Source organism: Rhinoraja longicauda, chromosome 20 (assembly GCF_053455715.1).
Source record: "Rhinoraja longicauda isolate Sanriku21f chromosome 20, sRhiLon1.1, whole genome shotgun sequence".
Classification (NCBI taxonomy): Eukaryota; Metazoa; Chordata; class Chondrichthyes; order Rajiformes; family Arhynchobatidae; genus Rhinoraja; species Rhinoraja longicauda.
This window is the reverse complement of record NC_135972.1, coordinates 22,336,174-22,363,716: the sequence shown is the minus strand read 5'-3', so window position 1 is coordinate 22,363,716 and position 27,543 is coordinate 22,336,174. Positions and strand designations below refer to the sequence as shown.

General features: G+C 46.8%; 1 protein-coding gene across 3 annotated transcripts in view; it reads right to left on the bottom strand.

The window, feature by feature from the left end:
* Positions 1–17,827: 17,827 nt before the first annotated feature.
* The window catches only part of tmtc3 (transmembrane O-mannosyltransferase targeting cadherins 3), a 48,927-nt gene continuing 39,211 nt past the window's right edge, over positions 17,828–27,543 (bottom strand). For all 3 annotated transcript variants that reach the window (XM_078417199.1, XM_078417198.1, XM_078417200.1), the window contains 3 exons: positions 25,874–26,043; positions 23,378–23,604; positions 17,828–21,876 (listed from right to left, as the gene is read on the bottom strand). In XM_078417199.1, coding sequence (XP_078273325.1) covers positions 21,053–21,876; positions 23,378–23,604; positions 25,874–26,043 — 1,221 coding nt within the window. In that variant the 3' untranslated portion in view covers positions 17,828–21,052. The remainder of the gene's footprint in view (positions 21,877–23,377; positions 23,605–25,873; positions 26,044–27,543) is intronic.

Below are 27,543 nucleotides of genomic sequence, written 5' to 3'. Positions count from 1 at the left end.
ATGATGGGATAGTCCCAGCCTCAACTACCTCCTCTGGCAACTTGTTCCATACACCCACTACCCTTTGTGCGAAAAAGTTACCCCTCGGATTCCTATTAAATCTTTTCCCCTTCACCTTGAACCTATCTGGTCCTCGATTCCCCTACTCTGGGAAAGAGACTCTGGGCATCTACCCGATCTATTCCTCTCATGATTTTGACTAACCACTGTAAGATCTCCCCTCATCCTCTTGCGCTCCATAGAATAGAGACCCAGCCTACTCAACCTCCCCCTATAGCTCACACCCTCTAGTCCTGGCATCAACCTCGTAACTCTTTTCTGAACCCTTTCAAGCTTGACAATATCTTTCCTATAACATGGTGCCCAGAACTGAACACAATATTCTAAATCCGGTCTCACCAACGTCTTATACAACTGCAACATGACCGCCCAACTTATATACTCAATACTCTGACTGATGAAGGCAAAAGCCTTTTTGACCACCTTATCTACCTGCGACTCGACCTTCAAGGAACCATGCACCTGTACTCCTAGATCCCTCTGCTCCACAACACTAGCCAGAGGCCTACCATTTACTGTGTAGGTCCTGCCCTTGTTTGACGTCCCAAAATGCAACACCTCACACTTCTCTGTATTAAATTCCATCAACCATTCCTCCACCCACCTGGCCAATTGATCCAGACCCTGCTGCAATCGTTCACAACCATCTTCGCTATCTGCAAAACCACTCACTTTTGTTTCATCAGCAAACTTGCTAATCTTGCCTTGTATGTTCTCATCCAAATCATAGAAACATAGTAGGTGACATTGTAGACCATTGTAGATGACAAACAGTAACCGGCCCAGCACCAAACCTTGAGGCACACCACTAGTCACAGGCATCCATCACCCTCTGCTTCCTTCCATGGAGCCAATTTGCTATCCATTCAGCTATCTCTCCTTGGATCCCGTGCGATCTAACCTTCCAGAGCAGCCTACCATGTGGAACCTTGTCGAACGCCTTACTGAAGTCTTTGTACACAACATCTACTGCTCTGCCTTCAACCTTTTTAGTCACATCTTCAAAAAAATCAATCAGATTTGTGAGACATGACCTCCCACGTACAAAACCATGCTGACTATCCCTAAGGGGCTCCCGGGGCTAGCGGAATCAAGGGATAGGGGGAGAAAGCAGGCACGGGTTACTGATTGTGGATAATCAGCCATGATCACAATGAATGGTGGTGCTGGCTCGAAGGGCCAAATGGCCTCCTCCTGCACCGATTTTCTATGTTTTCTATGTAATCAGCCCTCGCCCATCCAAATGCCAGTATATCCTATCCCGCAGAATACTCTCCAGTAACTTACCAACTACAGATGTTAAGCTCACCGGCCTATAGTTCCCAGCATTTTCCCTGCAGCCCTTCTTGAAAAGAGATGCAACATTTGCCACCTTCCAGTCTTCCGGCACCTCTCCTCTATTTAAGGACGACTTGGTAAATTTCATCAAGTGCTCCCGCAATTTCCTCTCTAGTTTCCCACAATGTCCTCGGATATATCAGATCAGGCCCTGGAGATTTGTCTACCTTCAAACACGCCAGTACCTTCAGTACTTCTTCGACAGCAACCCCGACTGCTCTCAAGACACTTCCAGTGACTGCTCCAAGTTCCTCGTCCTACTGTCTTTCTCCTCGGTAAATGCAGAGGAGAAATACTCATTTAGCACCTTGCCCATCTCCTGTGGCTCCACACAGAGGTGACCGCTTTGATCACGCTGGCAAGTGTTGTAGAGCAGAGGGATCTAGGAGAGGTCCCACTCTCTCTCTGGTTACCCTTTTCTCCCTTATGTATTTATAAAATCTTTTGGGATTGTCCTTTATGCTACCCGCCAGAGCTATCTCCTGGCTCCCTTTTGCCCTTCTGATCTCCTTTTTTAGTTTAAGAAAATAACTGCAGATGCTGGTACAAATCGAAGGTATTTATTCACAAAATGCTGGAGTAACTCAGCAGGTCAGGCAGCATCTCAGGAGAGAAGGAATGGGTGACGATTCGGGTCGAGACCCTTCTTCAGACTTTAGTTTACTCCTTAGTTCCCGAAACTCCTCCAGGGATGCATTTGATCCCAGCTGCCTCTACCTATCCCATGCAACCTTCTTGTTTTTGACTAACGTCTCAATTTCCCTCGTCAGCCAAGCTTCCTTACGTTTGCCTGCTTTGCCCTTCACTCTAACGGGAATGTACACATCCTGAGCTTTCTTCAGTACACTTTTAAAAACATCCCGCTTGGCCGATGTTCCTTTCCCCACTTAACAAATGCATGTCTAATTATTTAAAAGATGCCAATACAGATACAGTTCGTCTTAATTTAATCTACAACTAAACATTATGGAAATTTTTAACTTATAGAAAACAAAATACTGGAGTAACTCAGCAACTAAACTTTTAATTTCATCACAAATATCGACCAACGCATCCTTGTGCTGAATAAAAGATGTAGTTAATAATTGAGAGAAAAAAATATTATTTAAGGTAGCTTTTTTACTATCACTTTATATTTATGGTATCAAAAATTTAAACCAATGCAAGAACTTTAAAAAAACCCTGTGGAAATGACACCCAGCATTACATTTAATTCAAAGATAGACACAAAAAGCTGGAGTAACTCAGCAGGACAGGCAGCATCTCTGGAGAGAAGGAATGGGTGACGTTTCGGGTTGGGACCCTTCTTCACACTAAGCTGGTCCACAAAACACTAATTATCCTAAAATAATGGGCGTTATATAAATTAGATTTTCTTCTTATTGAACAACGTTGGCCTTAATTAAATAATATTGATCTTAAAATGCATGAGATTAACAGCTTTTTGACCTTGAAGCCTATAAGGTAAAACAGATTATAAACTGGCTCACTGTAGTAAATAGCAAAACATATAAGATTATTAAGGGGTTGGACACGTTAGAGGCAGGAAACATGTTCCCAATGTTGGGGGAGTCCAGAACAAGGGGCCACAGTTTAAGAATAAGGGGTAGGCCATTTAGAACTGAGATGAGGAAAAACTTTTTCAGTCAGAGAGTTGCGAATCTGTGGAATTCTCTGCCTCAGAAGGCAGTGGAGGCCAATTCTCTGAATGCATTCAAGAGAGAGCTAGATAGAGCTCTTACGGATAGCGGAGTCAGGGGGTATGGGGAGAAGGCAGGAACGGGGTACTGATTGAGAATGATCAGCCATGATCACATTGAATGGCGGTGCTGGCTCGAAGGGCCAAATGGCCTCCTCCTGCACCTATTGTCTATTGTCTATAGCCAGCAGTGTAAACAACGGGACTCGAGTACTAAAGAAGGGCAGATGTATTTAAAAAGCATTCCAGTCAGAATAAAGTTTGATATGTTTTATCTAAATAGCCACAGTGAACAACTAAGAAGCAACACTGTTATTAAACGGGAAAAAAAACATCAAAAGCTTCACAAAAATAAGTTTGAGAATGCAGATTGTGGTATGGAATTGGTTTATTTAGTTTATAGTTTAGAGATATAGCACAGAAACTGGCCCTTCAGCCCACCGAGCTGTGCCGACCAGCGATACCCGCACATTTACACTATCTTACACACGAGAGATCATTCACAATTTTACTAACTCAATTAACCTACAGACCTGTACGTTATTGGAGTGTAGGAGGAAACCAGAGCTCCCAAAAAAAACCCATGTGGTTACGCGGAGAATGTACAAACCTGGTACAGACAGCACCCGTAGTCAGGATCGAAACCGGGTCTCTGGTGCTGTGAGGCAGCAGCTCTACTGCTGCGCCACCGTGCCTGAGATACTGGGAAATACTTTGCTTGAGTTCTCAGGAACTATAAAATTATGAAAGTTTCTCTTTCCCTCTTATTCATTGGTGCAAACAGCTGGTGTTTCTGACTGATTTTCTTTGTCTATGCCCCTTTCCTTCTCTGCGACTCCCTACATCTTTAGTCCCAGACTTCCATCACCCTGCCATTGATGGCTGGGCCTTTAGCTGCTCAGCTGCCCAGGCATCAGATCCTCCCCGATCCTCTCAACCTTATTCTCCACTTCCACATAGAACAGGAACAGGCACTTCACACCTTACACTTTAGAGATACAGTGCGGAAACAGGCCCTTCAGCCCACCGGAGTCCATGCTGACCCGCATTTATCGAAGCCAATTAACCTGCAAATCTGCATGTCTTTGGAGTGTGGGAGGAAACCAGAGCACCCGGAGATAACCCACGGGGTTAAGGGGAGAACGTACAAACTCTGTCCACACAGCACCCGTAGTCAGGATCTAATTCGGGTCCCCAGCGCTGTAAGGCAGCAGCTCTACCCCAGCACCATTATGCCACCCCTATGGCCACCATATCTGTGTCGAGCATGATGCCAAGGTAAACCCATCTCCTCGGCCTGCACATGATCCATACCCTCCATTCTCTCGATACCCATGTGCCTGGATCAGCCATGATCGAATATCAAAGTAGACCCTATGGGCTGAAGGGCCTAATTCTGCTCCCATGTCTTACAGTTATGGTTTTATGGCCTATCTTAAAAAAAAACTTTAAATACTACTATCGTATTTGCCTGCCGCCCTCCCCACCTCCCCCCAGGCAGTGCTTACTGGGCACCCGTCATTCTCTGTTTAAAAAAACGAGGGCATCACCTTTAAACCTTGCCCCTCTCACCTTGTAGCTGTGCCCGCTAGTCTGACAATTCTACCCTGGGGAATAAAGGTTGTGACTGTCTACCCTATCTGTGCCGCTCATGATTTGAAATACTTCTATCAGGTCTCTCCTCAAGCTCCAACGATCGAGAGAAAACAACCCAGGTTTGGCCGAGGGGCCTGTCCCCTGCGGATGGAAGACCAGTCAAGTCAAGTCAAGTCAAGTTTATTTATCACATACACATACACGATGTGCAGTGAAATGAAAGTGGCAATGCCTGCGGATTGTGCACAAAAAAGAATTACAGTTACAGCATATAAATAAAGTTAATAAGTTACTATAGTGTAGACAAAAATTTAGTCTCTGGGGTTATAAAAGTTGACAGTCCTGATGGCCTGTGGGAAGAAACTCCATCTCATCCTCTCCGTTTTCATAGCGTGAGCGGAGGCGTTTGCCTGATCGTAGTATCTGGAACAGTCCGTTACTGGGGTGGCAGGGGTCCCTCATGATCTTGCTTGCTCTGGATCTGCACCTCCTGATGCATAGGTCCTGCAGGGGGATGAGTGTAGTTCCCATGGTGCGTTCTGTCGAACGCACTACTCTCTGCAGGGCCATCCTGTCCTGGGCAGAGCTGTTCCCAAACCAGACTGTAATGTTGCCGGACAGGATGCTCTCTACAGCCCCAGAGTAGAAGCAATGAAGGATCCTTAGAGACACTCTGAATTTCCTCAGTTGTCTTAGGTGGTAAAGGCGCTGCTTTCCTTACCCACCAGTGCGGCAATGTGCGTTGCCCACGTCAGATCCTCTGTGATGCAGACTCCCAAGTATTTAAAACTTCTCACCCTATCCACAGTAGACCCATTTATCTCCAGTGGCGTGTACGTCCTTGGATGTTTAGCCCTTCTGAAGTCCACAATCAACTCCTTCGTTTTAGTGACATTCAAGAGGAGACTATTGTCCTGACACCAGAGTGCCAGATCAGCCACCTCCTCCCGGTAGGCCTTCTCATCGTTGTTGGAGATCCGGCCCACCGCCACAGTGTCATCAGCAAACTTGATGATGGAGTTTGAGCTGAACCTGGCCCCACAGTCATGTGTGTACAGGGAGTACAGTAGGGGGCTAAGGACGCAGCCCTGGGGGTATCCTATGTTCAGGGTGAGGGAGCTAGATGTGTGTTCCCCCATCCTGACCACTTGGGGCCTGGCAGTGAGAAAGTCCAGGACCCAGGCACACAGAGGGGTGCTAAGCCCCAGTTCCAGCAGCTTCTCAACCAGTCTGCTGGGGACTATTGTGTTGAATGCTGAACTAAAGTCAATGAACAGCATCCTCACATAGCCCCCCTGGTTGTCCAGATGAGAGAGAGCGGTGTGTAGAACCTGGGAGACCGCATCATCCGTGGACCTGTTTGGACGGTATGCGAACTGTAGTGGGTCCATGTTGCGAGGAAGGAGGGCACAGATGTGTTTCTTGACTAGCCTCTCAAAGCATTTCATGACAACCGAGGTGAGGGCCACCAGTCGGTAGTCATTTAAACACGCTGGAGAGGCATTCTTTGGCACCGGTACAATGATGGATCTTTTGAAGCATGCAGGGACCACGGACTTGGCCAAGGAGAGGTTGAATATTGTGGTGAGCACTGGAGCAAGCTGAGTAGCACAAGACTTTAACACTCGCCCAGATATACCATCTGGGCCTCCAGCTTTCCTCGTGTTCACACGCGTCAGAGCCCTCCTCACGTCATGCTCGGACACCGAGAATGTGTGCACATCCCCGGGGGTGGATCCCCCTCCAGCCTCGCTAGCCAGCGCCCCTTCGGTGCTGTTTTTAGACGGCGAGCTGGTGGTGTTACCCGTCTCAAACCGTGCGTAAAAAGAGTTCAGGTCATCAGCTAAGGAGGAGCCGGCACTTCCGGTTGAGGGGGTGCTGGACCTGTAGCTAGTTATTGTACGTAGCTCCTGCCAAAGGCGCCTGGTGTCCTGCTGCTCCATCTGTGACTCCAACTTGTCTCGGTATCTCCTTTTTGCATCCTTCACTGCCTTTCGCAGTCGGTAGGACTCTCCCTTGTAGTCGTCCATGTTGCCGGATGCCAGGCCGGAGTTGTAAGCAGCGGTGCGAGCATTCAAGGCCACGCGAATAGACCTGTCCGACCCTTACCGTGGGGATGATGGTATCGGCTATTGTGGCAATGAAGTCTGTAACCGCTTCCGCAAACTCATTTACGTCTCTGGAACTTGCTTGGAGCATATTCCAGTCGACTTCGCTCAGTGCATCCTGCAGCATGGCCTCTGAATGGTCAGACCACCGCTTTACGTCCCTCGTCACTGTCGTTTCCCGTACTATCCGTTGTTTATACTCCAGCAGCAGGAAAATGGCAGCGTGGTCAGATTTTCCAAAAGGAGGGAGAGAAACGGCCTTGTAGCCTTTCCTGAACAGCGTGTAGCAGTGGTCCTAAGTTCTTTCCCCCCTGGTGACACACGTGATGTGTTGGTAGAAGTTGGGCATGACCTTTTTGAGATGTCCCCTATTGAAATCTCCAGCCACCAGCATCAGGGTTCTTGTTTTGGTGTCGACACAACACATCGTGTAGGGTCGACAGTGCCACGTCGGTGTCCGCATGCGTTGGGATATAGACGGCTGTGATGATCACCGAGCTGAACTCCCGGGGTAGGTAGAATGGTCGGCATGAGATAGTCAGATGTTCCAGGTCCGGCGAGCAAGAACGAGAAAGCGTCTTAATATTTCCAGGATTTAGCACTGGGCAGCACAGTGGCGGTGCCGGCACAGCCATTCGGCATGGAGATTGTGGGCCGAAGGGCTTGTTCTGGCGCTGAAATGTCCTCCCGAGAAACAACAGCAGCTGCTGGTTTACAAAAGAAGACACGGCACCCGGCATGGGGGCAAGATGGCTTCCCTTGTGTCTGAGATACGCAACACCAATGGAAAAGACGCACACATTTTGGGGGAGAACTCCTTTAGGGACTTTACACAAAAGGATGCAAAGTGTCCTGAGTAACTCGGCGGGTCAGGCAGCACCTCTGGAGAACATGGATAGGTGATGTTTCGGGACTTGGGACTGTACTAAAAGATTGATTGAATGGCAGAGTAGACTCAATGGGCCAAATGGCCTAATTCTACTTCTGTTTTATGGTTCAGACGCTACAGCTTTAACCTTGGATAGGAAAGGTTTGACAGTACATAGGCTAGGTGCAGGCAAGTGGGCACTAGCTCAGTAACTTAGTCAACATGGACGAGCTGGGCTGACGGGCGTGTTTCTGTGCTCTATGGCTCTATGACGTAGGTTTAAGGAGAGAGCTCTGGTTTTTCGAGGGGGGGTTACTGGCGTTTAGCAGGTGTTTAGATAGGCACATGGCAGCAGGGAATAGCGGGATATGGATCACATACAGGCAGATGAGATCAGTTTAACTTCATATCATATCATATATATACAGCCGGAAACAGGCCTTTTCGGCCCTCCAAGTCCGTGCCGCCCAGTGATCCCCGTACATTAACACTATCCTACACCCACTAGGGACAATTTTTACATTTACCCAGCCAATTAACCTACATACCTGTACGTCTTTTGGAGAACTTAGCCTCATGTTCAGCACAAACATTGCGGGCCAAAGGGCCTGTTCCATTACTGCACAGTTTTATATTCCATCTTCTAATAGCGAAGTGATGATAGTCAGAAACAGGAAACCCGAGAACATTCTCGGGCTGGAGGACACGAGGGAGAGGCAAGGTCTGGGGAAAGGACAAACGAAGGTCAGGCAGCATCTCTGGCGAACATGGATAGGTGACGTTTTGGGTTTTTGGACTGTACTAGAAGACAGAGGAAACCGAGAACCCAACTGGCATGTCATAGGGGATTCAGATGAAATTTCACAATGCCCCTGTACACAATGAACATGGTGAGCTGAGCCACTCAGACAAAGAGTTCAAAAGCAGATCAAAACAACTACCAAGTGGATTTTCAACGGATTACTTTTTAAAGATAGGTTAACAAAACCTGTACGGGGTATTATCTAGGATTGGTGATGAATGCACTATGTATAGAAATCCCTACTGTCAGAATAAGCGCAAACTTAATGGTAACCAATACATGACCTTATGTGCACTATTCCATACTTATGAATTGTGAGAATAGGCTTTCATTTCAACTTAACTTTGTTATTTATGGTTCCCATGGACAAATTCCCAGAAAGGGAGTATTTTTAGAAACATGGCAATTACTCTGAGTGCATTAGCAACGAGAATTTTGTGACAGGTTTTGTTGTTTTAAGTGCCTGGGAAAGTAGTTACTGATGCATAAAACTGGTAAGAGTTTGCTTCCCTGATATTGATAATGCTTTATCAATGTGTTCCAAAATGAGGAGTAAGGCGATGAAAAATGTCTTCTATCAGAAAGTATGGCATGGTGGCACAGCAGTAGAGTTGCTGCCTTCCAGGGCCAGATACCCAGGTTCGATCCTGACTACGGGTGCTGTCTGTACGGAGTTTGTACGTTCTCCCTGTGACCGTATGGGTTTTCTCCGGGTGCTCTGTTTTCCTCCCACATTCCAAGGACATGCAGGTTTGTAGGATAACAGGCTTCTGTCCCTAGTGTGTGAGATAAAACTAGTGTGTGGATGAATACTGGTTGGTGTGGACTAGGGTTGCCAACTGTCCCGTATTAGCCGGGATATCCCGTATTTTGGGCTAAATTTGTTTGTCCCGTATGGGACCGCCCTTGTCCCGTATTAGGCCCGGGGGGGGGGGGGGGGGGGGGGGGGGAGGGGGGCGCTGTGGGCCCGGACACTGTAGTCCCGGGGGCCTGGACGGTGTAGGCTAACGGAGTGTGTTCGGGGAGCGGGGCCGAGTGTGTTCGCCTAACGGAGGTTGCCATTGGTGTAGAGGGAGCACATGGCCGCTGGCTGGGTGAGGTCACGTGGGGCGCGGGCAGTGACATCACCTTGTCCCATATTTTGGAGTTAGAAAGTTGGCCACCCTAGTGCGGCCGAAGGGCCCTTTTCCACACTGTATCCTTAAACTACGAGTAGAGAAGGCAGTTGAAGCAAAATCAATCAGAAAAATATATATTACTGAAGGAGTTGAATATTGTTTCTAATTTGCATTCTCCCTGTGCATAGGCTTCCTCTGGATTCCTTCCTCCTTAGTTTAGCCTAGAGATACAGCACGGATACAGGCCCTTCGGCACCAACCAGCGACCACCCCGTACACTAACACTATCCTACACACGTAGGGAAATTTATGGAAGCTAATTAATCTTCAAATCTGCATGTCTTTTTGTAGCAGGAGGAAACCAGAGCACCTGGAGAAAACCCACCCAGTCACAGAACGTGCAAATTCCGTACAGACAGCACCCGCAGCCAAGATCGAACCAGGTACCTGGTGCTTTGAGGCAGCAACTCTGCCACTGTGTCACTGTGCACCGTGTTAAGGTGCTCCGGTTTCCTCCCACATCCCAAAGACGTGCGGGTTTTAGGTTAATTAGCCTCTGTAACATTGCCCCCTAGTATGTAGGGAATGGTTGAAAAAGTGGGTTAACATAGCTCATCTGCTTTACCCATAATAATCCTTGCATCGAAATAAACACACGCCAGCCCTTCAGTCTCAGCATGTTCACCAGCCTGACCCCACTGTCCTTCCTTTCAGAGAGACTTATCATAAGCTCCACCTTCCCCTCAATCTTGCCACAGTGGCACAGTTGATGGAGCCACTGATTCACAGCTCCAGAGACCCATGTTCGATCCTGACCTCGGGCGCTGTTCATGTGGAGTTTGCACGTGACCGCGTGGGTTTTCACCAGGTGCTCTGGTTTCCTCCCACGTCCCAAAGACTTGAGGGGTTGTAGGTTATAGTGTAGAAACAATGAACTGCAGATGCTGGTTTATACCAAAGATAGACATATAGTGCTGGAGTAACTCAGCGGGTCAGGCAGCACAGTGGAGAAAAAGGATAGATGACATTTCAGGTTGGGACCCTTCTTCAGGTTAATTGCCCCTAGTGTGTAGACAGTGGGTGAGAAAATGAGATAACGTAGAACGAGTGATCGATGATCGACATGGACTCAGTGGACCGAAGGGCTCGTTTCCACGCTGTATCTCGAAAACTAAAACTAAACTATAGAATCTCTTCCAATCTATTTTGAAGTTTCTCACTGGATTACACTTTGATTCAACTTACACTAATTTCACAGTCCTGTGTTTACAGAACTGTGAGATTTTCCCAGACCTCAGTCTCAAGGTCCATTGCTCTTTTATGGCAACATTATATGCCTTTTCCTTTAGTCTCATGCTACCTTTATTTTCTCTTGTGAACCACAGCTGGAGATTTCCTGTTGAGATTTTGTGCATTAAAGGGATGTGTATTGTTACAAGGACAATGGTCTTGAGGTTACAACTATATACAGGATGTAAGATCAATAGTATATGAGCTTTATTTGGAGAAATGATTCACTATAATTTCTGACGCAATGAATTGTTCAGTCATATGACGACTATTGTATATTGTAGTTGAGCCGGTCCAGCCCATAGAGCTACTGACTCACAGCTCCGGGTTCTGCTGAGTGCTTCAAACCCAACCCTGACGTCGAGTGCTGTCTGAGTAGAGTTTGCACGTTCTCCCTGTGACTACTTTGGATTCTTCAGGGTACACCGGCCTCCTCCCACATCCAAAAGACCTGCAGGTTTGTAGGTTAACTGGTCTCTGTAAAATTGTCCCTATTGTGAAGGGAGTGGATGAGAAAGTGGGATAACAGAACTGTTATCTACATCTTTCCTTGTAGAAACAAATAATGCAGATATGTGGAAACATGGTGGCTAAACACTATAGCAGCTGAAACATTAATATCACATATGGGGAAGATAGATGGTTACACAAAATCACCGTATCTAATGGGTGGCCTGCTGACCCGACCGGCGCGTGTGCAGTTCGATATCCGCATCTCCTCCCTTCACAGGTGAAGTGAATGGGGAGGGGACCGGGGGTGTGACCGGGGACGGCACCGGAGACCCATCGGGTGGAGGTGGTGAAGTAGTCGAGTTGGGCGCCAAACGCCGTGGAGAGGCGGCGGGGGACCCAGTCTCCGGTAGTGGAGCAGCCACTACCAGAGTACGAGGGTATGCAAACGCGAGACCTCTGGATATGGAGTCGCAGGATGTGGTTCCTTCACTGGAAGGAGATGTTGACGGTTGCGTCTGTAAATGGCTCCGTCCGCGCTAACCAGGTAGGAGCGCGGTTCTTTGGCAGGGCTGAATTGGAGGCGTGGGTTCGAATCCCACTTCTGACACCATGTAATAAGTGGAGTCTTACACACATCGAAAATGCAACACACATTTATTAAAGTCCACTTACAACATTGATCTGCAAGACATCACGGCGACTAGCAGCTACTCCAACTGCCCTACGTAAGCAAGCTCTTGGTAATATATATCGAATATTAGGCGGAGCAACACTAACAAGCTCTACCATTGGTTAGTAGCAAATAACCAATCTACAAGAAGTACTCTGAACGGTGAATAATGGTCAGCATGGATTTGTTGGGCTGAAAGGCCTGTTTCCATGCTGTATCGCTAAACTCTTAAACTAAATTATCACTTTGTATGTTTTCAAAGAACATGGCCCTTCAACAAAATAAAGGAATGATTGTATGATGTGGAGATTAGAATTCAGGACCTTGGACAGTTCAGTACTACTGCAGAACTGTATTGGGAGGGACCAAGCTAAATTCTCCACACAAATCCCTGGAGTGAGATTGGACTCGCAAGTCTCTCGCTCTCACAACCATTCAACATAGACATTGTAAAATGGAAGTCACTTTGAAAGCCGGTGGCAAAGTGGCCGAGAAAGGTTGTCGATGCCACGATCTCTCAGCCAGAATAGAATGGGTCACTCAGATGGGTTGGATTCTTCAGGGTACACCGGCCTCCTCCCACATCCAAAAGACCTGCAGGTTTGTAGGTTAACTGGTCTCTGTAAAATTGTCCCTATTGTGAAGGGAGTGGATGAGAAAGTGGGATAACAGAACTGTTATCTACATCTTTCCTTGTAGAAACAAATAATGCATAGATATGTGGAAACATGGTGGCTAAACACTATAGCAGCTGAAACATTAATATCACATATGGGGAAGATAGATGGTTACACAAAATCACCGTATCTAATGGGTGGCCTGCTGACCCGACCGGCGCGTGTGCGGTTCGATATCCGCATCTCCTCCCTTCACCAGGGAGAACGTGTCACCAGCAAACACCCTTGTGGCACCATACCCGCATAACTAGGTCCAGACATGCCCTTGCCAACAGCCAAGCTCCCCAACCAGTGCAAATGCCCCAGACAATTATAGTTATTTCTCTTTCCATGGATACCGCCTGACATGGAGTCATAGAGCCCGTACAGCATGGAAAAGTCCTTACCCGCCGCGCCCTCAAGATCGGACCACTGGGGCACAAAGGCTGAAGATGGCCGGGTGAGGAGAGAGACGACGGTTCGCTGGACAGTCCGCACAAAGGTGATGGCTGGAGGCCCTGCAGCAGCCTGGGGCTCGCCTGGATCGTGCGCCGCTTCAGAAGATAAATCGTGCGGACTGGTCTGGACTTTGAAAATGGCGCCTAAATGTGGTGACTGATGCTCAAATCCGAGTCATGAGTGTGTATTTTTTTAGAACATTGGACAGTACTGTGCAGTGATTAAACGGAATCTCCATTAAACTTTCCCCTCTCACCTTATAGCTATGCCCTCTAGTATTGGACATTCCTACCCTGGGAAAAAGGTTCTGACCAAAGATACCAGAGGAACAAGATGGACCACTCCGTTGAAATCGCCTATACTGAAGTGTGGTGCGCAAAGGAGCCATTTTAGTAGGCAAAACCCACCATTCGTTATGCCTCTCGCAGTGTAATCAGTGTTTTGGGGAAACAGTATGTGTGATGATACCATTAAAATGCAGAATATATCTCATCTTTCAATTCACAGATTTTTGTTATTTTTCTTTTTATATGCTTCTGCAAGTTTCTGCCTACTAAAATGCCGCCTTGACGTACTACGGTTTTTAGGGTCGAGTGGTCTATCTTGATCCCTAGTATCTTTGGTTCAGACTGTCTACCCTATCTACGCCTCTCATAAATTGACATAGTTCTATCATCTCCCCTCAACCTCATGTTCCAGAGAAAACAATCTTAGACCCTCAATCTGAAGGATTTCGACCCAAAATGTCACCTACCCACGGTGGTGGCTAGGCGGTAGAGTTGCTGCCTTACAGCGAATGCAGCGCCGGAAACTCAGGTTCGATCCTGACTACGGGCGCCGTCTGTACGGAGTTTGTACGTTCTCCCCGTGACCTGCGTGGGTTTTCTCAGAGATCTTCAGTTTCCTCCCACACTCCAAAGACGTACAGGTATGCAGGTTAATTGACTGGGTAAATGTAAAAATTGTTCCTAGTGTGTGTAGGATAGTGTTAATGTGCGGGGATCGCTGGGATGCGCGTACTCGGTGGGCCGAAGGGCCTGTTTCCGCGCTGTATCTCTAAATCGAAATCTAAAAAAATCTATCCCTTTTCTCCGGAAATGCTGCCTGACCCGCTGAGTTACTCCTGCATTTTGTGTCTATCCAACCCTCTCCCTGTAGTCGAAACTTTCTAATCCAGACAACATTGTGGTAAACCATCGCTGCGCTCCACACGTTAGTCAATGTGCCTGAATGATTGACCACATTTTGATTCAGCGATCAAGTATTGTTTAATCTGTCACTCTTGGAACCAGGATTAAGATAATAATACAACAGTACCAGGTTACGGTAGTATTATATTAATCCCTCTTTGGTGATTTCACGACGTTTCCATTTGTGCGGGGCGGAGGGAGTGCTGCACTATATTTCAATGGGAATGCCAATCCAAGGACTCGCTCAAAATTTCCTCTGGCATTACCTGCAGGGGAATTATTACCTTTGGTATGAATTTATTCTTCAATGCATGTTGGTAATCCAAATAATTCAGGTTATTAGCACTGTACTTAGAATCTCATCAGAGGACAGCAAGGATAAATGAGTACAACAGGCAGTGCAAAATGGGAGAGGTGAAAAAGTGCAGAATATAGTGCTACGGAGAAAGTGCAGATAAAAAAGTTCACGGGCAGCAACAAGGTAGATTGGAAGATTGGGAATACATTTGTAGCTTATGAGAGACCATTCAAGAGTCTCATGCCTTCCGCAGATGGTGCCCTGACCTGCAGAGTGCTTTCAGCATTTTAGGATCATAAGACATAGGAGCAGAATTAGTTCATTCGGCCCATCATGTCTGCTTTGCCATTCGATCATGGCTGATCTATCTTACCTTCTCAAACCCATTCTCCTGCCCGTAATCTTTGAGACCATTACTAATCAAGAACCTATCAATCTCTGCTTTAAAATGACCCAATGATTTGGCCTCCAAAGTCATTTGTGGCAATGAACTCCACAGATTCACCATCCTCTAGCTAAAGAAATTCCTCATCTCTATTCTAAAGGTATTTATTCTGAAGCTGTGCCCTCTGGTCCTAGACTATCCCAATAGTTGAAACATCCACATCCACTCTATCTAGGGCAAAATGTTCTGCTTTTATTTTATATATAGTTGCAGTTTCCTATTGTCAAATTGTTTTGTGTTTTGGAATCTATGCACCTTCAGTCTGAAGAAGGGTTCTGACCCAAAACTTCACCTATCCATGTTCTGCAGAGATGCTGCCTGGCCCACTGAGTTACTCCAGAATTTTGTGTCTTTTTCTGTAAATCAACATCTGCAGTTCCTTTCACCTGTATAGAACAGTGTAGCACAGGAACAGGCCCTTCAGCCCACTGTGTCTGTGCTGATCATAATTCCAAGATAAGCTAATCCCGTCAGTCTGTATGTGATCCATATCCCTCCAAACCCTGCACATCCATGTGCCCATATAAAATCCTCTTAAACTCCACGATCGTATCTGCCTCCACCACCACATCTGGCAGTGCGTCCCAGGCACCCGCCCGCCACCCACTGTGTAATAAACTTGCCACGCACATTCTCCTTTAAAATTTGCCTCTCTCACCTTAAACCTGTGCCGTTTTTAGCATCCAATTTAGCATCCATTTGTCCTGGTGCTAATTTTCAAATAACCTTTATTGACAAGTCAGAGTTCCTTCCTGTTTCGACTGCCCTTTGTGTTTTGATCAAAAACAATGGAGTTTAAATTTTTTTTTACAAAGTACAATTGAGGGAAATAATTTAACAGGAACCCATCCAGCCAGGTCCAACCCTTACTTTCAAAAATAGCAGTGCCGTCACGCTGTGTTGGGTAAGGGCTGAGAATTCTGTGCTAAAGTTATTTTAACCATCAGCTGTGCCTCAATGCAGGGGGACGGGGGTGGTGGGAGGCAAGATCATTGAATGGGAGGATGTTGATGTCCCTGCAAAGTCTCCCACTGTGGGGAAGTGGCTGTACTGGTGACAACTTCACACATACACTCTGGTCACACACACACACACTGGTCACACACACACACACACAGTGGTCACACTCACGCACACTGGTCACACACACACAGTGGTCACACACACGCACTGATCACACACACGCACACAGGTCACACACACACGCACACACTGGTCACACACACAGGTCACACACACACTGGTCATACACACGCACACACTGGTCTCACACACACACACTGGTCACACACACGCACATACAGGTCACACACACACTGGTCTCACACACACTGGTCACACACACTGGTCACATACACACACACACACACACACACTGGTCATACACACACGCACACACTGGTCATACACACACGCACACACTGGTCACACACACACACACACAGGTCATACACACACACACACACAGTGGTCACACACACATACACACTAGTCACACACACACAGTGGTCACACACAAGCACTGGTCACACACACACAGGTCACACACACACGCACACTGGTCACACACACAGGTCACACACACACGCACACACTGGTCTCACACACACACACTGGTCACACACACGCACATACTGGTCACACACTTAGTGGTCACACAAACTGGTCTCACACACACACACACACTGGTCACACACACACACACACACACACACGAAGGACTGGGTTTCCGGGCGAGGAGCAGTGAGATATCCGATGACTTCCACACTGCTGCTGCCTTCCACCCTGATGGACACAGAAAATAGACGTGTTTTGTTTTTAGTTTAGTTTAGATACAGAGTGAAAACAGGCCCTTCTGCCCACCGTGTCTGTGCCGACCAGCAAACCCCGCACAATAACACTGTAACACACACACACACACGACTTTTACCAAAGCCCATTAACGTGCAAACCTGTACGCCTTTGGAGTGCGGGACGAAACCGAAGTACCCAGAGAAAACCCCAAACTCCGTACAGACAGCACCCATGGACAGGATCACGCCCAGGTCACTGGCCGTGTAAGGCAGCAACTTTACCGCTGCATCACTGTGCCGCGCTCGGTCCTCAGTGAGAAAGCTAGAACACCCTTCATCTGTGTACTCCAAGGTTCAGGGTACCTTCAACCACGATGTAAGCATCATTTCAACACACAACTCTCTCCTCCGCAGCAGAGATGAGGCCACATTTGGAGTAGCATTCTCAGTTTTGGACACCCTGCTATATCAAGCATATCGTTAAGCTGGAAACGGTGCAGAGATTTTTCAAGGATGTAGCCAGGACTCAAGGGGCTGAGTAAATTGTTATGCAAATTGACTGAGGAATGGCTAATGGAGTAAAATATAGATAAGTGCAAGAGACTACATTTTGGGAAGTCAAACTAGGGCAAGATCATCAGTGAATGGCAGGGTTCTGGGGAGTGTTGTAGAGCAGGGTGATGTGGGAGTGCAGGTACATAGTTCCTTGAAATTGGTGTCACAGGTACATATTTAAAAGTGAGATCAATAGATATTTGGGAATCAAGGCAAGTGAAGTTGAGTGGGAAATGTACTTGCATGGTTTAGAAAGTCAACTGTCTGAAGAAGGATCTCGAGCCGAAATGTCACCCATTCCTTCTCTCCAGAGATGCTGCCTGTCCCCGCTGAGTTACTCCAGCTTTTTGTGTATATCAACCATCAAGAATGTTTTATTGTCATATGTACCGACAACAAAACAATTAAATTCTCACATAATGAGAACATGCGGCCTAAGGAGGTCGCACGAGCTGATACTATAAAAAGTATTTAAAGGACACACATGGAAAGAAAAGGTCTGGAGGGACATGGGCCAAGTGCGGGTTAGCTTATACAGACATAGGAAATATAAAATAAACAAAATTAAACAACATATTAATAACCACAATACCAGTGGCAAAAAAATTCCTTAGTGCAACTAAACAGTCCATCGAGATTCATTGTTGAGGTTAGTGACGTGTAATGCCCAAGTGTCCAACAGTTGATGGGAAGAGGCTGCTCCTGAACCTGGACGTTACAGTTGTCAGGCTCCTGTAACTTGTATGTTCCCTTTGAAGAGAAACTGGCACAAAGTCACAATACTCCAAAATTCAAACTTTATTTGCATTCAAGACAACAAAAAAGGCTATCCATTTAATTGGAGAAGTTATAACACTCGTTAGTTTAAAAAATAACACAGACATTAAGAGTTTCAAGCCTAGGTAAAAAGGGAACCTTTCTAGTTTGTGATTTGATTGGATAACAACCTGCTCAATTCCCCACAATTGAAATGTAAAAATGGAACCACTCACAGTAAGATTGTATTGCTGTTCAGCAGCAGATTGTTTGACATTATCTCATTCATGAACAATACTTGGGCCTCTTGGTTACAGCACATCAACTTGACTCAAACATAGAAAACAAGCAAAAATAAAGGTTCGTGGAATACTAAACTCAAGATAATGCATTAATGAATACACGGTTTGTTTCAATATATGTTTCAGTGCATGAATTGACGTGAAATAAATGAAGTGTTTACGTACTGGTACAAAGGATGTCACAGTAAAAGCATTGCTTTGAAGTCTTCTGCTATCGTGTAACATGCAACGTAGGAGTGGTTTACATTTAGCAGAGATGTCTTCGCTGCAATTTTCCTCAGAAAGGCAAAGCAAATCAGTTTTGTTCACTGCCCAGTACCTGATGGCAGTGAACATATTACTCAGCCTCATCGTACACAAGTGGTTGTGGAAGACCCTATACTATTTCAGTCCAAGGTGATCATGCTGCTCAGGCAATAGTGACAGTGCTCGAAACTTTCTCCCTTTTTAAACCGTCAAGGACTCCCAGATTTGACAAAAGGGCAGATGACAAGTTTGTCAGGCAGCATTTCTAGAGATAAAGGATGGGCAACGCTTCAGGTCGAGAGCTTCTTCAGACCCAAACCAACCCAAAATGTCACCCATCCTTTTCCTCCAGAGATGCTGCCTGAGCCACTGAGTTATTCCCGCACTTTGTGTCTATCTTCGGTATAAACCAGCATCTGCAGTTCCTTCCTACACAGATGACAAGCTAGCTTAGCTTAGTTTAAAGATACAGTGCAGGAACACTCCCTTTAGCCAACCGAGTCCGTGCCGAGCAGTGACCCCGGTACACTAGGACTATCCTACACACTAGGGACAATTTACAATTTTACCGAAGCCAATTAACCTACGTCTTTGGAATGTGGGAGGAAACTGGAGCACCTGGGGAAAACTCAAGCGGTCACAGGGAGAACGTACAAACTCCGTGCAGGCAGCACCCATAGTCAGGATCGAACCCGGGTCGCTAGCGCTGTAAGGCAGCAACTCTACCGCTGCGCTACCATGCTGGCCTTGCTATTTGTATTTTAAGTAAACGGAGCTCCTCAGACTACGGTGCACTTTGAGACTATCCCGATAACCATTCTTGCGATCAACAGCTCGCACTGCCTGTCACCAAGCTTGTCCTCTCTGCCTCGGAGAGATTCCAAACCAGGCCGTGGATAACAAAGTCTCTCCCACATCTGATTCCCGAGCTCTGACGCCCCAATGCAGTCTCCGTGCACAGTGAGCCTGGTCATTGCGAGATTTAGTTTCGTTTAGCTTAGAGATACAGTGGGGAAACAGGCCTTCAGCCCACCGTGTCCGTGCTGAACAGCGATCACCCTATACACCAGCATTAACCTACACACACTCGGGACAATTTACAATCTTTACCAAAGCCAATTAACGTACAAATCTGCACGTCTTTGGAGTATGGGAGGAAACCAGTACACGCTGAGAAAACCCATGCAGTCACGGGGAGAACGTGCAAACTCCATTCAGACAGCACCCCGAGTCAGTATCAAGCCCCGGTCTCTGACAGTGTAAGGCAACAGCTCTGCCACTGCGCCACCATGTCGGTGTTCAGTCAGGTGGAGTAGGGATTGGGGGGAATTTTCCTCAGGTCCCTAGCTCCGACACACATTCACGCTGCCACATGGTCTCCAAACAACAACCACAAAGAAAGGCCAGGCCGCCTGCAGATAGTTTCACTGCCTCAGCCCAGAAGAGTTTCAGCTTTTCCCCAAGTGAAACCCGCTCACCTCACACGGCTGGAATCCAACTCACAAATCCATCGGCCCTACGCAGGGAATCGTTCACAGGACCAACCAGCTGCGGGTGGGAAGAGTAATCTCGGAAGCTTTTGATCTACGGGATTGCGCACAGATCTGCTGGATCACGGGTGGACCTGCTTGATCGCGGGCAGATCTACTGGATCACAAGGAGACCTACTAGATCGCGAGTGGCACCACCACTGGGACATGAGTGGAATTACCAGATCCTGAGTGCATCTGCCAGATCATGAGCGGACCTGACAGATCGCGGGAGGACCCAGCGGATCCCGGTTGGTTCTCCGGCACTATGAGTGGTTCTACTAGACTGTGAGCTGATCTACTAGATTGTGAGTGGGACCACTGGAACACGGGAGGATCGACTGGCTCACGAGCTAATCCACTAGACCCCTAGCTGATCTACTAGATCGCGCGTGGATCCAGTGGATCCTATCTGGATCTACTGGCCCATGAGATGATCTACTGGATCATTAGTGAATCTACTGGTTTTCCCCCCAAGAATGCCAAGCAAACCCTCTGTTTCGGGGACAGTCCTGACATGCACCTTGTTTCCTTAGAAGCCACAATTTACAGGTCTTACACCATTTCTCGGCACAAAGAATTGTCTCTCCTGGTTCATGAAGGATGCTCGAGGTAGGAGTCTTTAAAGTTCTGTTAACTTAGTGTTTAAACTCGCATTCAGGAATACGATTGGTTTTATCGGTGTTACGGTTCCTATTCAAGTTACTTTGCATAAAATTATCTTCCCTGCATAGCGGAAAACAAACTATTGTTGCCACAATAATAAGTCAATTAAAAAAGGACAGTGATCATACACAAACCAGGATCGGACGATTTTCTTGCTACTCAACGTTCAAAATGCGTTCGATCTCTTCCAATCGCTTTAAGGCCGCAGCTCGCTTCTTTTCAATTTCTTTTATCTCTTTTTTGGACTTTTTTTTTGTCCGTTTGTTGAGCTCGTTTGGGGATGGCTGGGTATCACTGGGTAGCTCTGTGTGGGATTCGGTGGCGTCCGCTGCTCCTGGACCTTTCTTCTGCTCACTGTGGTGTCCCTTCATGTTCTTGGTGGGGGGTTCCTGCCCCCGTGGGCTGGTCTGACCATTCGATGTCGGCTGGGGCAAGGGGCTACTGTTGCTCTGCGCTGCCAGCTTGCTGCGGACAATGCTCAGGTGGCGGTGGATGTATTCCTCGTCTGGTGCCAAGGCCAAGGTCTCTGTCAGACAAAGCTCGGCCTTCTCCAGGTCCTTCTCCTCAAAATATACCACGCACAAGTTGTGCTTGCCCTGAATGTTGGTGGGGTCAATCTCCAGGATCCTCTCAAAGCACCGCCTGGCTCCCTTGATGTCTTTCATCCGGTTCATCAGAATGTCCCCTTTCAGGATGAGCCCCTTAATGTGTTCAGGGTGGTGATGTAGCAGCTCTGTGAGGACAGGCAGAGCTTCCAGCTCCATCCCCGTCTGTGAGTACAACAGGGCCAGGTTGAACAGCGCGCTGCGGAATCCAGGCTGAACCTCGATGGACTTCCTCATCCAGGCTTCAGCCTCGCCGTTCTGTTTGCTGTCCATGGCGAGCATTCCCAGGTTGAAGTACCCATTGGCATCCTGCGGCTCCATTTCCACGTAGCTTAAAAAACGCTTCTTGGCCTCTGGCCTGAGACTGGCCTCGCCTGTTACAAAACACAGAGAAGGCAAGTGTTGCAGACAGCTCAACATCTCTCTTACTGGTATATTATTCTTACATGGACCAAGATACAGTTTAAAAAAAAACTTTGTATGGTATGCTATCCATGCAAATCACCCCAGACATGACTACATCAAGTAGTGCAAAAGAAAAGATAAACATAACACAAAAGAGAAAATAAAATAAATAAGAGTGCATATATAATATAATATATGATATATATATCTATATCTATATATATATACAAGGCATATATAAATAAGTAATATATTGTTATAATGAAACTGCAGATAAAAAAAGTGCAAGGGCTGCAACGAGGTAGACTGGGTGATCAGGAATTCATCCCAAGCACACGAGAGGATCCTTCAAGAGTCCAATTACAGTAGGGGAAGAAACTGTTCTTGAATGTGGTTCAAGTGCAAGCTTTCACTTTATTGTATCTTCTGCCCAACGGGAAAGGGGAGAAGAGGGAATGACGAGGGTGAGTTATCCATGTTTATGTTGGCTTTCCCATCATGGATGTCATCATACAGGTGACACCCATGAATCGAGACTTTAACCTCTAGAATTCACTTCTCCTGTAATTAATTGCAGCTATTATCTCCATATATTCAACCTTTACTTATTACAACACGTGGCCATTTAGCCCGTCTAGTCCACGCTAGATCCAGCAGAAGAATGGCTGCATTCTTTCATTTCCTATCCTCTGCAGTATATCAACCCCCTGATACAATTAATGCCTCCCACAATCTCAATGGGTCACAAAACTTACAACATAGAACCAAACAACACAGGACAGGCTCTTCGGCTGACATAGTCTGTGCCAAACATGATGCCAAGAGCATCACTGTGAATTCTCCTAGTTATTTTCCTACACACCAAGACATCACATGCACTTAATCCATATCATCTGCCTGATATAGGAAACAGGCACTTTTCCAGAACTCCACCGAATTGCCCAAGGAGCAAGGTTGAAAGTAACCATTAACCTACACTCTGAAGAAGGGATGCAATTAAAAACATCACCTATCTACGTTCTCCAGAGATGCTGCCTGACCCACTAAGTTACTCCAGCACTTTGTGTCTTCTTTTTGTGTAAACCAGTATCTGCAGTTCCTTGTATCTCCATCAACTTGCAACTGGACTTTACAAGGACTAACTCTGGGGCGGCACAGTGGGGCAGCGGTAGAGTTACTACCTTACTGTGCCAGAGACCCGGGTTCGATCCTGTCTACGGGTGCTGTCTGCACGGAGTTTGTACATTCCCTCTGTGACCACGTGGGTTTTCCCCGGGGGCTCCAGTTTCCTCTAAAAACCTGCAGGTTTGTAGGTTAATTCGCTTTGCTAAAAATTGTAAATTGTCCCTAGTGTGTAGGATAGCGCTAGTGTACGGAGTGATCGCTGGTCGGCGCGGACTCGGTGAGCTGCAACTCTAAAGGCTAAATAAGCTAAGACGGAACAAGTTGACGATGTACTGGCTTACTTACCCGATTCTTGCATCAGTAGGCCCGAGTTAAACAATGCCAACTTGTGAGTGGAACTGATTTCCAGAGCCTGGTTGAAATGCTTCAAGGCTTCGGAGGGGTCTTTGAGCTCAATGTAAACAATTGCCAAGTTGTACCAGAGATCAGCGTTGGTCTGGTCCAGTTCCAGGGCCCTTGTGTAGGCATCCCTGGCCTCCAGAGGTCTGTCCATCTTCAGAAGCAACTCCCCCCTGAGAATTAAAGCATCAGAAACTTTAATTTATTGTCACGTGTAGCAAGGTACAGAGAAAAGCTTTTGTTGCGTGCTAACCAGTCAGCAGAAAGACTACACATGATTACAATCGAGCCGTCCACAGTGTACAGATACAGTGGAATAATGTAAATAACGTTTAGTGTAAGAGACTTCGGCCCCTGAGTCCGCGCCACCTAGCGTTCCCCGCACAATTGCACTATCCTACACACTAGGGACAATTTACAATTTTACCGAAGCCAATTAACCTACAAACCTGCACGACTTTGGAGTGTGGGAGGGAACCAGAGCACCCGGGGAAAACCCATGCAGTCGCAAGGAGAATGTACAAACTCCGTACAGACAGCACCCAGAGTCAGGATCGAATCCGGGTCTCTGGCGCTGTGAGGTAGCAGCTCTACCTGCTGCACCACTGTGCTAGCCATGCAGCACCCAGTCAGACCAAGGAATGCAGAAACAAATCATTCACTTTTCCTACTGCTCTGCATGCAGGAAATTTGCTGATTATCAGGCCTTTCAACGTCAGTGTCCCATTTAGCATTGGAAAAGAAAGCGCAGATGCTGAAAATCTGAAATAAAAACAAGGAATGCTGGAAACACACAACAGGTCATAGACATAAATAGCACGGAAACAGGTCCATCAGCTCAAGCTGTCCATGCTGACCAGGGGGAAAGGATAGATAATATATCCGAAGATAGACACAAAGTAACTCAGCGGGTCAGGCAGCATCTCCAGAGAAAAAGAATAGGTGACGTTTCGGGTCGGGATTCTTCTTTAGACTGAAAGTAGAAGGGGAAGGAACTGGAGGTAAGAAAAGGCCAGAACAAAGCAGGGGTGGCAACAGATGGCCCATTGTTGGCTGGGGAAGAGGTGATAACGAAGGGATACAAGGATACGAACAGTGAAACTAGTAGAACAACTAGGGTGGGGGATGAGGGAAAGCAGGGGTTACTTGAAATTAGAGAAATCTAACATTCATACCGCTGGGTTGTAAGCTGAAAAGGCAACTCCAGTTCACTGCCCACAGATGTTGCCTGTGATAAGTATTTCCAGCATTTTCTGTTTTTGATTTAGATTTCCAGCATCTGCAGTGCATTTAATTTTTTTTATTTATTCTCCATTCTCTACCGTTTCCCCGCATCTTTAAACATGTTTCACCCAGTTCTGGAGGAGAGTGAATGATCCGGCAAGGCCCACCCCTTGAACAATTCACAGAGTCCGACTGGCATTTCAGGTTTCATTCCTCTCTCATCTACATCTCCTCCACACATACCTTTATCCCTTTCCATCATCACTGTCACTTCTATCATCTAATCTCTTCTGCTCACCGCAGACTCGCCTTTTCATTTCATTTGTCTATACCTGAATGAAACAGTCGCTGCTAACCCGCTAATTAAATAAAGTCGCTCTTTAATCCACATGGCAGTACACCAAAGTGTGGCAGGTGATAGGTGAACACTTGCAAGAGAGTTGGGCAGGTATTTGGGAACCTAGAGAACAAAAACAAGGATATGACTGTATAGCACAACTGTTCTTTCAAATGGCGCCACAAGACTGCAGATGCTAGAATCCGGAGCAAAAAACAAAGTGCTGGGAGAACTCAACAATCAGACGGCGTCCATGGAGGGAAATGACAGATGACATTTCGGGACTGGACGCTTCTTCAGACTGGTGGAGAGGGGGAAGCAAGTTGGAAAAGAGAGCTAGGGGTGGGGTAAAGCCTGGCAAGTGAAAGGTGGATCTCAGAACTAAGTGCTGGAGGGAGACAGCGAGTCAGCGTGTCAGGCAGCATCTGTGGAGAGAGTTAAAGTGACCAGCAACCAGGAGCTGCAGCAGGCCTTGGTGAACCGAGGGCAACTGCTTGTTAAAATGATGGACCTCCCCAGCTTGTTTTTTTACCATTCTTTCAAAGGCTGGCACTGGAAGTATAGGCTTCTTTGGACAGGCCCTTCAGCCCAATGAGTCTGTGCCCACCAGCAATCACCCCGTGCACTAGCACTATCTTACACACTGGGGACAATTTACAATTTTACTGAAGCCAATTAACCCACATATCTGTACGGCTTTGGAGTGTGGGAGGAAACCAGAGCACCCGGAGAAAGCCCAAGGAGTCACAGGGAGAACATACAAACTCAATGCACACAACACCCCTTAGTCAGGAATGAACCCAGGACACTGGCGCTGAGGCAGCAACTCGACCGCTGCGCACTGTGCCGCTTCACACTGTTACATTTCTATGCTTTGATACCTGTTGATGTAGGCCTGTTTGAAGTCTGGTCTCATGCTGATTGCCTGCCGATATAACTGGTCAGCCTCTTCCAAGCGAGACTCATTCCCTCGAATCAAATTTGCCAGGTTAATGTAAACGTTCAGATGATTCGGTGCGACACGCGCTGCGTACTTCTTTCCTGGTATAATCTTTCTCAAAAGAGAAAAGACAAACAAATCTGAATGTCAATCTCGAGTGAGTTCTACAATATGCAATACAGAAAAATCTTTGGACTTTAGAGATACAACGCGGAAACAACCCCTTCGGCTCACTGAGTCCGTGCCGACCTGCGATCACCCCCTTACACTACCATGATCCTACACACTTGGGACAATTTACAACTTTACCGAAGCTAATCAAGCGAATTAACCTACAAGTCTGCACGTCTTTGGAGTGTGGGAGAAAACCGGAGCACCCGGAGAAATCCCCGCGGTCACAGGGAGAATGTATCAGCTCCGTACAGACCCGTAGTCAGGATCAAACCTGGACCTCCGGTGCTCTAAGGCAGCAACTCCGCTGCTGTGTCACTGTGCCACCCTCGAATCATTGGCACAATTCGATATTTTGTTGGAATATGTACAAGTTCTTGATCAGTATTCATAAAAAAAAGGAGGAATACGTCTTTTGGGCATTTAACCATCTCTCCAATTACCTCATACACAATACACATACTAATTTCCTAGTACAGACAGCATGGTGGCACAGCTGGTAGAGCTGCTGTCTCACATCGCCAGAGACCTGGTTTCAATCCTGACCTTGCACATTCTCCCCATGACCTCGTGGATTTCCCCCGGGTGCTCCGGTTTCCTCCTACATCTCAAAGACATGCGGATAGGTAGGTTAATTGGCCTCGCTAAATTGCCCTTTATGTGTGGGGAGTGGATGAGAAAGTGGGATAACTTAAAATTAGTGTAAACAGGTGGTCGATGGTCGGTGTAGACTCGGTGGGCCGAAGTGCCTGTTTCCATGCTGTATCTCTAGACAAAGTTCCCTGTCCACAGAGATGTGCACACACAAATCAAATCAAAGCAAATGTCCCCTCACTTGCTGCAGTCATGTTAACATTTGACACACAGCAACAAACATTACCAGGGTAGACAGTCAGAACCTTTCTCCTCACGGTAGAAATATCAAAGACTAGGGGGCAGAGGTTTCAGGTGAGAAGGGGCAAAGTTTAAAGGAGATGTGCGGGGCAAGTTTTTTCCCCCCACACACACAGGGTTGTGGGTGCCTGGGGTAGTGGTGGAGGAAGATACGAAAGAGGCTTTTAGATAGGCAAATGGATATGCAGGGAACTGTGGGATATGGATCACGTGCAGGCAGACGACATTAGTTTAACTTCGGCGCGGGCATTGTGGCCTATTCCTGTGCTGTTCTATGTTAATTATGTTTCTGCAACTTTGTAAAGCCAAAATGTATTTAGAGGGACTACAATAATAAGGAAATGGCTGAGACAAATGTCATTCTATACTTAGGAAGGGTGGGATGGAAAAACCCAGCAATAACAAACACTAGAGTAAAAATCTGTCATCATGAATAGCAGCTAAACAATTAGAAAAACATTTGCTAATCAGAAAAAGTCAATGTGATTTTATTCACATGATAGTTCTTTAATCCATTGTAATATTTTGGAGAGTTCATTAAGTTTC